The sequence below is a fragment of the Chamaea fasciata genome, unplaced genomic scaffold (genome assembly GCF_029207755.1).
Source record: "Chamaea fasciata isolate MVZ Bird 193981 ecotype frontalis unplaced genomic scaffold, bChaFas1.0.hap1 SCAF_2, whole genome shotgun sequence".
In the NCBI taxonomy this organism is placed as follows: Eukaryota; Metazoa; Chordata; class Aves; order Passeriformes; family Sylviidae; genus Chamaea; species Chamaea fasciata.
In genome coordinates this window covers 109,348,940-109,359,983 of record NW_027094087.1, presented here as the reverse complement: position 1 = coordinate 109,359,983, position 11,044 = coordinate 109,348,940, and the positions used below count along the sequence as shown (strand labels likewise).

General features: G+C 37.1%; 1 protein-coding gene across 3 annotated transcripts in view; it reads right to left on the bottom strand.

The window, feature by feature from the left end:
- Positions 1–364: 364 nt before the first annotated feature.
- Positions 365–11,044, bottom strand: part of USP9X (ubiquitin specific peptidase 9 X-linked) — a 98,359-nt gene continuing 87,679 nt past the window's right edge. For all 3 annotated transcript variants that reach the window (XM_066177035.1, XM_066177037.1, XM_066177036.1), the window contains 6 exons: positions 9,663–9,883; positions 8,512–8,600; positions 5,988–6,144; positions 5,445–5,657; positions 4,914–5,009; positions 365–3,473 (listed from right to left, as the gene is read on the bottom strand). In XM_066177035.1, the coding sequence (XP_066033132.1) occupies positions 3,339–3,473; positions 4,914–5,009; positions 5,445–5,657; positions 5,988–6,144; positions 8,512–8,600; positions 9,663–9,883 (911 nt within the window). In that variant the 3' untranslated portion in view covers positions 365–3,338. The remainder of the gene's footprint in view (positions 3,474–4,913; positions 5,010–5,444; positions 5,658–5,987; positions 6,145–8,511; positions 8,601–9,662; positions 9,884–11,044) is intronic.

Genomic DNA, 11,044 nt, shown 5'->3' with positions numbered 1-11,044 from the left:
GCTAGGCACAACAGAGTGGCTGAGAAGGCATAATAGCAAATATGGTAACACAAATCTCTCATGTTGTCCAAAGTTTCACTCAGGAAAAAAAAAAAAAAAAAAGAAGAAGAAATGTCAGTGGGGGAATTTAATTTTTCTGGCTCAATTTCAGCAAGATACACAAGCTTGAAAAACAGAGAACTCAAATTTTCAGAGCTGGTAATCAGCTGGGAAAATAATGTGAAAAACTCCATGCCAGGCAGAGTCCTGTTCTGCTTGTCCATTCCCACAAGTTTGGATCCTGCAGGACAAACAGGGTTTGACTGAACCCTGAGCCATCTCCTTCTCGTCAAAGGGGTAATACAGGTGCAGGTGACCAACTCAGTGACCAAAATGTAGTATATTTACTGACAGACAAACAGTGACTGAATTCTTTTTACATATGGCTGTACTATTTTTAACACTGACAGTAGCAAGTGTTAAAAGCTTAATTTAGTCACTAAACAACCACAATCCAAATGTACAAGATGGAGAAAATCTGCTCAGTAAGGTTATGGATTTCCCCCAAGGTCAAACTACACATTAACCCCGACTCAACATCACCTATGGATTTTCAGTTTCTGTGTATTCCATGTTACACTGCCAGGAACACAAGGAATTGCTTTACTGTTTATTGGCTCGTTTTATGGAAGACCAGAGATTCCCTAGAAACTGTTCTAAACAGAAAACAGGACTGAAATCAGTGATGGGGGAATTAAATCTTCAGGCACTTTGAGGGCTACTGCTTTAGAGTGTGCCATCACCAACGAGGTATCGCCAGGTGCATCTCCTGAAAGTCACCTGCCAAAATGCTGTGACAGAAACGTGCATATCAAACTTTTTGCTTGTACAATATTTGTTAAGAAGTACAATTCAAAATGGTTTTGCCCAGAGTGAAGAAAACATTGCACCTTACACTGAAGCTGCCTGTTTAAAAAGCAACAGCTGCAGCAAACAATATGGGTTTATCCTTCTTCATGTCACAAAGATGCACAATATCCTCAGTTTGCTGCCTAGAAAACAACTGCCACTGCAGCCATTCCCAATTCTGGGGCAGGGCTGGGGATGGCTGGAGAAAGCCACAGCCTTAAAGTGTCACAGGTTTGACATGTCTCTACAATCATTGCACTATTAAAAGCAAAGACATTTGGCAAGGCTGAACTAGCACATTATATATTTTACCTATGTAATACAAAATACGTAATAATCGCCTCTGAGATAGCTTGTTTAACAATTACTGGTCCAAATAAATATTTCAACTTGAGAACTCAGGGTAGAATTTTTTTAGTTAAAACCTCCAACAAGCATCCCCAAACATAAATGGGAACACATTATCCAAATTTACTAAATCCAGGTAAAATGGTATTACTAAAAAACTATGAAAAAAATCTGAATTAACTTGAGCACTAGGAAAAACATGGAAGCATAAAAGTGATCATCGCTACACAGCATATTCAAAAATCTTCTGTGTCCCTCCCTTGTTACACTAAATGCCTAAGAATGCACTTGGACTGAATTTTCCATTGTTCATTTCAAAACTACAGACCTTTAATTTGATAAGCAGCTTTGTTTCTATCAACTCATTTGTAAAAAACACCATCAAGCTTGTGCTCTTAAATATATATATGTATATATAAAAACATACAAAAAGTACAAGATAAATCACATTAAGAAACTTTTACAGTGTAATTGTCCTGATTATTTTATTCTTGAGGGCCAATTTTTTTTTTTTTTGTGCACAGAATCTCAATGTGACTGTTGTTCCAGAATTCAGCATAGTGCCACTGCACAGAATTCACCTTTCTGTGCAGTCCATTAAAAAACAAAACCCCAAAAAACAACACACACCACAGGACAAAACATTCTTCTTAAATCAAATTCTATTTGTGAATTCAGCAAAATAATTTCTATAAAATAAAACAGCAAAATATTTAAATAGTATAGGGTGGGCTGTATCTGTTTTGCAGGGGTATTTGGTTTTTAGACAGGTTCCAAAAAAATTACACACATTCAAGTTACCAATTTTCATTTAAATACAGTATTTACTGATGCGTTTAAGTCTTTAAACAAATGTTTATTCTGGAATAGAGATACCTCAGAATTGTATTTGACTAACCAGTAGTTTCTTTTATATTTAAACCCTGCTTCTAATGTTAAGATTTTCTGTATAATGGATAAAGAGCTAAGACAATTCTCGCTTTCAAGTAGAACTGTGAACGAGCAGAAAACCAGCAAGTTAACTTGGTGCAGTGGCACTCACAAGTACTCTGTGATTTTTTTGACTTCCACTTCACTGGGATGCAGTAGAAGGAAAGTGTTAGAAGTTTATCTAATAAGCTCTACCAAAGAAACAAAACAAGCACACCAAATACAGTCTATTATGCTCCAGGCATCCTGGCATAGCAAATTTTTGCATATTTGTTTTAAATCTTTTAAATTCCTATTACTGAAAACTAAGTGTTCTTTATCCCACCCAGAGAGAGAACTGTCAAACATCAGATGTGAGGAACATATGTGAAACTGAAAACCACTTGTCACATTTTCCCTCCCCATTTTATAGTCTAGGTGTAAGAAGAAAAAGTTCTGAGCAAATACAGTTGTCACATTGGGACAACTGCTGTCACGTTTGTTTTTTTGTTTTTTTTTTTCCCCTCATTGGCTACACTAACTTGGTGTGAAGCCATGCTAAATGTTACAGCATAACTATAGCTTCAAAGTGATTAACCTAATACCAGAATGAAAAAGGCAATGAAAAAAGATCTAGAAACAATGTTACATCACCAATTTTCCACATCAACCAAATAATTAAAAGGTTACCAGCCATTACGTTGCTCATAGTAAAATCGACTCCAGTGGCAAAGAATTAACATGAAACTATTTTTGTGGTTGACATGGATAGGCTTTTTCATAAAGGAGTTGATCCAACTGCCATGAGGCAGGCAACACTGGTTGCAGAGCGCAGCAGATATATCAAGAAATTATTTTTTTGTTTTTGTAGATCTGTGAGTCTCATCAAGACAAAAAAAAATGTTTCTTGCTCAAGAATTAACAGTCAAACATTAATATACTATATACACCTTTGCCATTTACACATTAGCATCAGGCCATTTATTACAAAACACTATACACTTTCCACTGCAGGCGGGTTATATATTGACAGCAATTTTCTGCAGATAAGACAGTGAATAGACTCTCCACTCCATGTTGATTAGGAATAGTTTTTCTAGTTTTAAATATTAGCCAGACACAGAGAAAAGTTGGACTGTAAGGCCTGGGTGCACAGTCTTGATGGAGCAAGTTAATTGATTATGTGCATTTCACTAATCTTTTGTCTGAGGTGGGGAAACTTCTTCACTGCCTTCGTAGTTTTCTTGTGCTCGTTGGCCAGTTCGCTGAGGGTTGTTCATATGATGTGCTGCCGGGCCCGTATATGGCTGTCCATGCACGTGGTTATTCTGCAACAAAGCACACACATTTCAAAGGGATTTAAACCCGTGGGCTGTCTCCTGACTCCCTGCTTTCCCCCTTTCCACTCAGACCACTGGGAAGTATCCTCAAGCACACCAACTTCTCATGTACCTACATCGGTGTGAACACACATCCCCAGCTGCTTCATTCCTCTGATTCACACCTTTCACTTACCTTGCCGATTTACACACAAGGGAAAAAAACTTTCGATTTGTAAAGATAAAAGCATCAGTTGAAACAGTAATCTCAGCTTTTGAATCACAAACAGTTACATGCAAAGCAAAAGCAGCAAGAAAGGAGAAAAAAGGAGACCAAGAGAGGTTGCCTATGTGCTGCACACTAAACCGTGCACGTATTTCATTAACAGATTCAACCAGCTTGACCTTTTTCCCCTAAAACAATGGAAAAAGCAAACCTGTGTTTATGCAGCACACTTTAATTTTTAAGGGGGAAACTTCAACGTTACAGAACTGACCGAAATCTAGACCAGCAGTTTTCTGCAAATGCTCTGCCCCCAGTTTAAAAAGTAACACACAGATCTGGCAAACAAAACCACCTCATTTTTAGCTACTGTTTTGCAGAGTTTGTGGAGAAACCAAGAGTTTGAGGATTGTGTGTGTGTTAGTGAGAAATGCTGTCTCTTGCAAGAAAGTGAACACGTGACAAGGGCAATGGTGAGGTTACGGAATGTGTCTGAACTCGGGAGCTCAGGAAGGAGTGGGAAAATCTGCATGACTTACCAACTGCTCTGCTGAGAACATCAAGTAAGGAAAGCAAGATGGAGGGGAAAATGGATTTGGGCAGGAAAGGAAATTCAATTAGCAGATTTGGAATATACAAAATGAATTGGAACAAAAATGGCAACTAAGCGAAAGATCTAATAATTTAGTCAATTCAGTAAGAAGACCCTGGTTATGACTTCTTCCTCATCTGGCTTTCCACTGGAAAGTATTAACAAAGCAGCCATTTAACATAAAACCAGATTTGGATATTATATGTACTTAAGATCTAGAGATCGCTGTTTATAGCATGAGTTACATGGCAACAAAGCCACCAGCTTTTTTCCAAAAGCCTTCCAGTTATCCAAATTCAGGCCTTGAGACTTGATTTTATATTTGAAAACAAGAAAGCAACTCACAAAATATTATCAATGTCAATATATACAACAGAATCAAATTCAGTATGCACTAGGCTGGGATGGCATCAATCTCTCTGCTTTTTCTGTGGATGATTAATCCCTGATCTGAAGCTCTGATGGTGAAACTGCTCCTGGTGATATGGAGGTGTACCTTTATTCCTCCAAACATGGTATTTGACAGTAACATACTTCTGGCTAAATGCCTATAATTTAAGTCGCCATAAATGCTAAAAAAAAAAAAAAAGCAAACCTGAAACTCTGAACAAATAGTACAACTCAGAGCTTTTACCTGTTGATACTGGGAACCAGGTGAATGGGGATACAGTGGGGCATCTTCAGGTGGAGAAGACTCATGTTCATCTGGGGCATCAGGATCATCTGGTTCCTGAAGTTTGAAACAGCCCATTTAATTTACTTTTTTAAAAACATTACAATTATTCTAGCCCGAACCAAGCCTATGTGAAACTGATTGTTTCAGACATGCTAGAGTCATGTTTTAGACATTTAAATTCCACCTCACCCTGTCACCTACAGCTCGTATTGTACTAAATAAAAATTCCCTCTATAAATGCATTACTGGAAATACAGACCCATCCATAATCTACTTCAAATGGTCAATTTCAATTTTATACAGCCAATTCTCTAAGTGACAGGTGTCTATAGGAACAGTAGTAAAAACTGAAAAATAAAAATACAAATCCATATTTATAAAGTACATATGAAATGTTTACCTCATAAATGAGGAGACTGTTGCTAAGATTAATTATTTACAGAAGCACTTCACTCAATTACTTAATTGAAAGTCAAATTAATTCTTTACCTCCTCTGGGCAGAGCTCACAAGCCTTTGCAAGAGTCATTCTAGCACTGTGTGACCTCTCCAGGAAGTAGCCATTTGATGTTTCATTGCTCTGTATTGGTGGAGACCAATTGTTGTAGGTGTACTGGGGATTGCCAGTGTATGGTCGACGCTCCAGCTCATCTCCAAGCCATTCCACTGCCCAGGTCCATTTTCTCTTCAAATCTCCATTGCTCTGCAGATGGAAAATGAACAATTCACAATTATTTCCTCTGCTCTTGAAAACAGAAGTGTTTTCCCTTTCCTATACATCAGCTGTCAGAGACCACCAACCTATCTGCTGCTCTTAGAGTCACAAATGTTTTTCCCCAAAGAAACCTTCAAATTTGAAATGAAGTCTGCAGATTTGCAGCTGCAAATGAGTGTGAATTTAACCAGATTGCTTTCAATCCCTTGTCATGACCTTCTCATACAGAAGGTTCAAATGAGGGTGTTAAAAACGGAATAATGGTGGGGTTTGTTTAGGGTATTTTTTAGACACAGAAGTGGGAAAAAAAGTTATCACCTGAAGGATCTGGTAGGCTACAGGGCAGTTGCTGAAGAGAGCTACCATGCACTTTATACACTGGTAAGCTCTTTTCTGATAATGATTCTTTGAGCGCTGAATGGTGTCAAAGAGTCCATCCCTGTCATCTGGGATTCCTTTAAGTGCATTGTGAATCCTAGAAGAAAACAAACCAGAACAATGACAAAACTTTAGGTGTTAAAGAATTTTAGCATTTGAATTAAGGCTCTATATACAATGTAATTATGAAAGGGACAATTGATGTTCTGACTTCTGGTGTAAGTCAAGAGGTTTTTTTTTAAATTAGAAAATTACCCTGACATGTCATATATATATAAAATTTAGTTTAAAAATTACCAAACATGCTAAAAATATAACTGAACAAGATATATTAAGAAATGTAATTATAATTAATTCTAGTCACAGTAATCAACCTTAACAGTTTAATTTTATTACTTAAGTATCTACTGCATGTACAAATCAGCCCTGTTAACGCAATAGGTCCTTACAGAATTGGAACAGTTAAATCCTCAACAGATGGGTTACTTACACTCAGTTATGCTTCTCAAAGACACCCTTTTACATGCAGCTCCTCTGAAGGGGAATGAATGGTACATATTTGTGCATGGGAAAAGACATTTGTGCATTCTCTGGAACTAAGCCCAGTTTTCTGTGCCTTCTGCTCTTCAACAGGGCAGAGGAATTAATTCTGCCCTGAAACTGTGCAAAAACCGAGAACTGACATAACTTTTGGCTCTGAAAAAAAGTCAGAGGGGGCACAGAACCCACACTGGTGTCTCAAAGAGCTACATTCATGGCAGGGAAAGCAACTGCCCTCTTTCCTCATAGCCCTGGCAGCTGTCAGCCCAGGCGCTATCTGTAAAGCAATGATGAGCTTGACTTAGTAAAATTAATTTAATGGCACATGTACCATTCCAAACTTGGCACTTAACCTGTCAAATGAAGAGAAATTTAAGAGAGTGGGTCTGATGCCAAGGGCCAGCAGCAGTGATCTTGCAGCACCAGAGGACAAGCTGTCCCAGGGGATGCACACTGCCCAAGGTCAGATCAGACTCGTTTTCCAGGAGTAACAAGACACCATTTACAATGAACAATTTCACTGTTTTGTGGTGGTTTGATGGGTTTTGGGGTTGTTGTTTTTTTTTTTAAGGAGAAGACAAAGATCATTAAAACTCTCAGCAAAACCAAGAACAGGGCAGAGACAAGTACTTCAAACTATGGCCACAAGTGGCAGCAAGTAGCAGGTGACTGGAGCTGGCCATTTAATACCTTCTGTGGAAGCCTAACACAATTCCATAGAGCACTGACATTGCAAAGCAACATGGAGTGATGTACTTCTCCAGGGAAGCCACACCACAAAATGCCACCTCCTTCATACCCTGCTATTCCAAACACAGCATTATCCCCAACAACCACTTCCATGATTTTTCACCTGCAGTCCAACTCTAAAAATCCAAATTTTACTTCCTATCTATTAAAGTTTGCCTATCCTCCAGCATTCTGTGGACTCACCTCATGGAATTATTTGTTTATCGAGAAGATAATATAAGCAAATCCCATAAAGAAGATTACGAAATCCCTACAACTCAGTCATCATAGTTTGGAGTGCGGTCAAGCCAGACCACAATCTCCTATGAGTCCCTCCTAAAATAAGCCCAGGCAATTGGTAACATCCTAAATGTGCAGTCTGTTTCCACAACTAAGGACAGGACTCTGCTCCCATACCTATCAAGTGTGCTCTCATTCAAAGTATTTCAAATGTCCTATGAGATACAGTTGGAAATGATTCAGTAAATCCCATACCACCTATAACTGCTCATTATGAAACAGTGACATTTTGCATCACTGACAGGTAGCATATTGATGATATTTGTGTTATCTCACCTACTCCTTTTATATTAAATATATTTTATATTAAACTTCTGAAAAAATGACTATACAAATAGTATTTGCAGTAATTAAAATTTTTAATAACTTCTGAAAGCTTTATTCTGCAGACATATAAAAATTAGGTTCAAAACTGGATTAATAAGTCATACGCTGAAGTTACAATTCTCTTGAAATGTGATCATACAGAGAATACCTATATGTGAAATATTCTTTTCTCCCACGTTCACACTTTATGGGTGTCATGGTACCACTCCTACATCTGATGTGCTCCTGAGGAAGCCCAGGCTGTTGCTCACCCACCTCAAGGGGATGTTTCTATGAAACAACCTGAGCACTTCAGAGGGACGACCACTGACCTTAACCTAAACAGCACATTCTCTTGTATGTGAGAAATCCTGGCCTTATAGCAAACTTCTCAATAGTAAGGAATGTGAAAAATTGTACTTGTCTCAAAATTTCAGATAAAAACACAAATAATTGCTTTATTTGAGAATTTTGATTTAATACCTATTTAAAAAAAGAAATACCTATTGAAAGGATTAGCAACAGAGCCACTGGAAAAACAATCTGTACAGAACAATATTGAATTATAAAAGGACAGGTAAATACTGACCTGTGAGTTTGCCAGGAGTCCTCAATTAACAGGATTTGCAGAAGCAGATCCAAGTAAGGTCGAAGCTCATATGTATATGAATATGCAACCTAAAAAGTGAAAATGCAGAGAACACAAGAAAGCATTCCTTGAGGCAGGCAGCTTACACAGTGAAATGCAAGAACACAATTCATTTGAAGTTTACTGTACTTTCAAAGCATATTTCAAGATACTTCTTTTCTAGAAAGTGTTGGTTATGTCAGAAATTTTGCGGGTTAAAATTTTGTTTGATTTGGTTTGCTTATAAATACAGCAGGTTCTGTAAAGGACAAAATGTTTCTTTATGACTTTCTGACACAGCTGATCTGAAGCCCCAAGCATGATATGCTGAAGAAGGTACCTTAAAAAATACCTTTAGAAAAGTTGAATTTAAAAATGGCACTTTTCATTGATATTACTACTTTTAGGCAATGTGTACAAAGGTTCTTCACAGTTTGTCCTAAAATGCAAAATACATGGCTAGCAAAATATCAATAAGGTGATTTTTATTATGATTCTTTCAAGTGTCAACCAAAGGGACACAGAAAAATCTGATGTTACATGAAAAAAAAGTGCAAATATAAAGATGGGCTAACAGATGTAAAGAATTTTATTTGGAGTAGAAAAGTGTAACTGACCTTACAGAGATTACAATGGAAATATAAGACAGTATCAAAGATTCTTTGCTGAGTCTGAAGCCATATATGTTCTGCAGACTTGTAAAAAAACCTTATGAACTTGAAATAAATAAGATCCCCTAAGGGGGATCTTAGGAAATGATTCCAACTTCCCATGTCATCTACTAATCTCATTTGTGGATAATGACAGAAAGCTTCAGCAGATGCTCTTGAAACACACAAAGACCACCTTGGTCTACTTTCCACCCTTAACACATCATTCCTGACTTGTCAAAGGTTGATTGTTTCCCTAAATTCATAAAGCCCTTCTCACAGTACTCTAAGGCGATGTACAAATCTGTACATACTAAGACTGTAAATACTGACAGAGGATGCCATCTTGAGGAAAGTTTATTTATCAAGCACCTGTTCAGTATTTAATACAATACCATTACATATAAATGCAGAATCATTCATATCTTTATTCCCATCTTTCTCCTAGCTTCTTATTTTTACCTGCCAAAGTAGTTCACTGAGGACTGTGGAAGAGAACTGAGGATTCTCCCAACAGCAGAAACGAAGCAATTTGATGGTCTCTTCAGAGTTGCTGCAATCTTCAATAATTTTCTTTACATAACTAGTTCTCACAAACAGAATGTCTGCTACGTTCTGCTGAAGTGCCATTATAGGTTGAGATAAATTAGGATCACCATAAGGGTTGGCAAGTGGGGGATTACCTAGAACAAACAGTTATTATAGATTAAAAGATGCTGAAGTACCTTCAGTGTAGACACTCCAAAATACAAACTGGTGTAACTCATCAAAAAACACAGATGGAGCAAAAACAAACCCTACCTTAATAGCTGACTTTCTTTGAAAAAAACCATTAGTATGAAATAACTAATTTTTATGTTTGTGAAGCTTGACACTTGCTGCCTGAGAGAGCTGCTTCTCCCTCTCTGGTAAGATTATGCAGTGACAATTATAGCAGAACAACTGGAGACATGTTCACATGCAAGAGGAGAAATCATGAGATTCCTCAGAGAAATCTTCTTATGTCCTGCATTTATCTACTTCACTGCTTGTGTAACACAGCCCAAGTTATATTTTAGGGACATAATGTCTGTTTACTTCACAAGACAATGCAAAATTGTTCAGAGGAATATCTATGTTAGAACAGTCCCATCTGTATCTCTGGAGTGTAGAGAATAAATACACTTTTGTAATTAATGTATCTTATTTAGTCAGCTTTATTTTGTGTAGTGAAAGAATGTTGATTTGCTCCTGATGTTTCTAAATTTAACAGTGTTTTGAGTTATTGTTTGAAGATGCCCAGAAGACTAGGGAGAACTTTTCCAGCTTCATAAGCTGAAGCAAAAAATAACTTTATTATGGAAACAGTAATCATAATTAGTAGCCAAAGTAAAGTTCAAATACATAATTTTTTTAGTACAATATTATGAATATACTAAATATACAACTATTTTTCACAGGTAGAGTATCTTTTCAGTTTAAGCTTCAAGTAATGTACTGGAAAAAACCTCAACCAAAATTGCCACATGATTCTGAAGCTTATTACAGCACAGTAAAATTTTCAGTTCATTAATCTCACTATAACACAGTCTAGCCTATTGACTTTATAGCCTGACACATCAAGCTGTAATCAGTTTGCCATTAAATAGCTTCTCTACAGATTTCTAATTAGGTTTTCTAAAATATGCTTAGCAGAACGTGTACTGATATAGGCTATAAAGTCCACACGGGCCAATATCCTGTCACCATTTCTCAAAAATAACTGCACTCTATTCAGCTACTGGAAATGTTAATGATTTACACTGTGGTTAATGAATTTCTAGCTGATTCTTTATCTTTTATAAATTGAAGCACTAGCTTCTGTT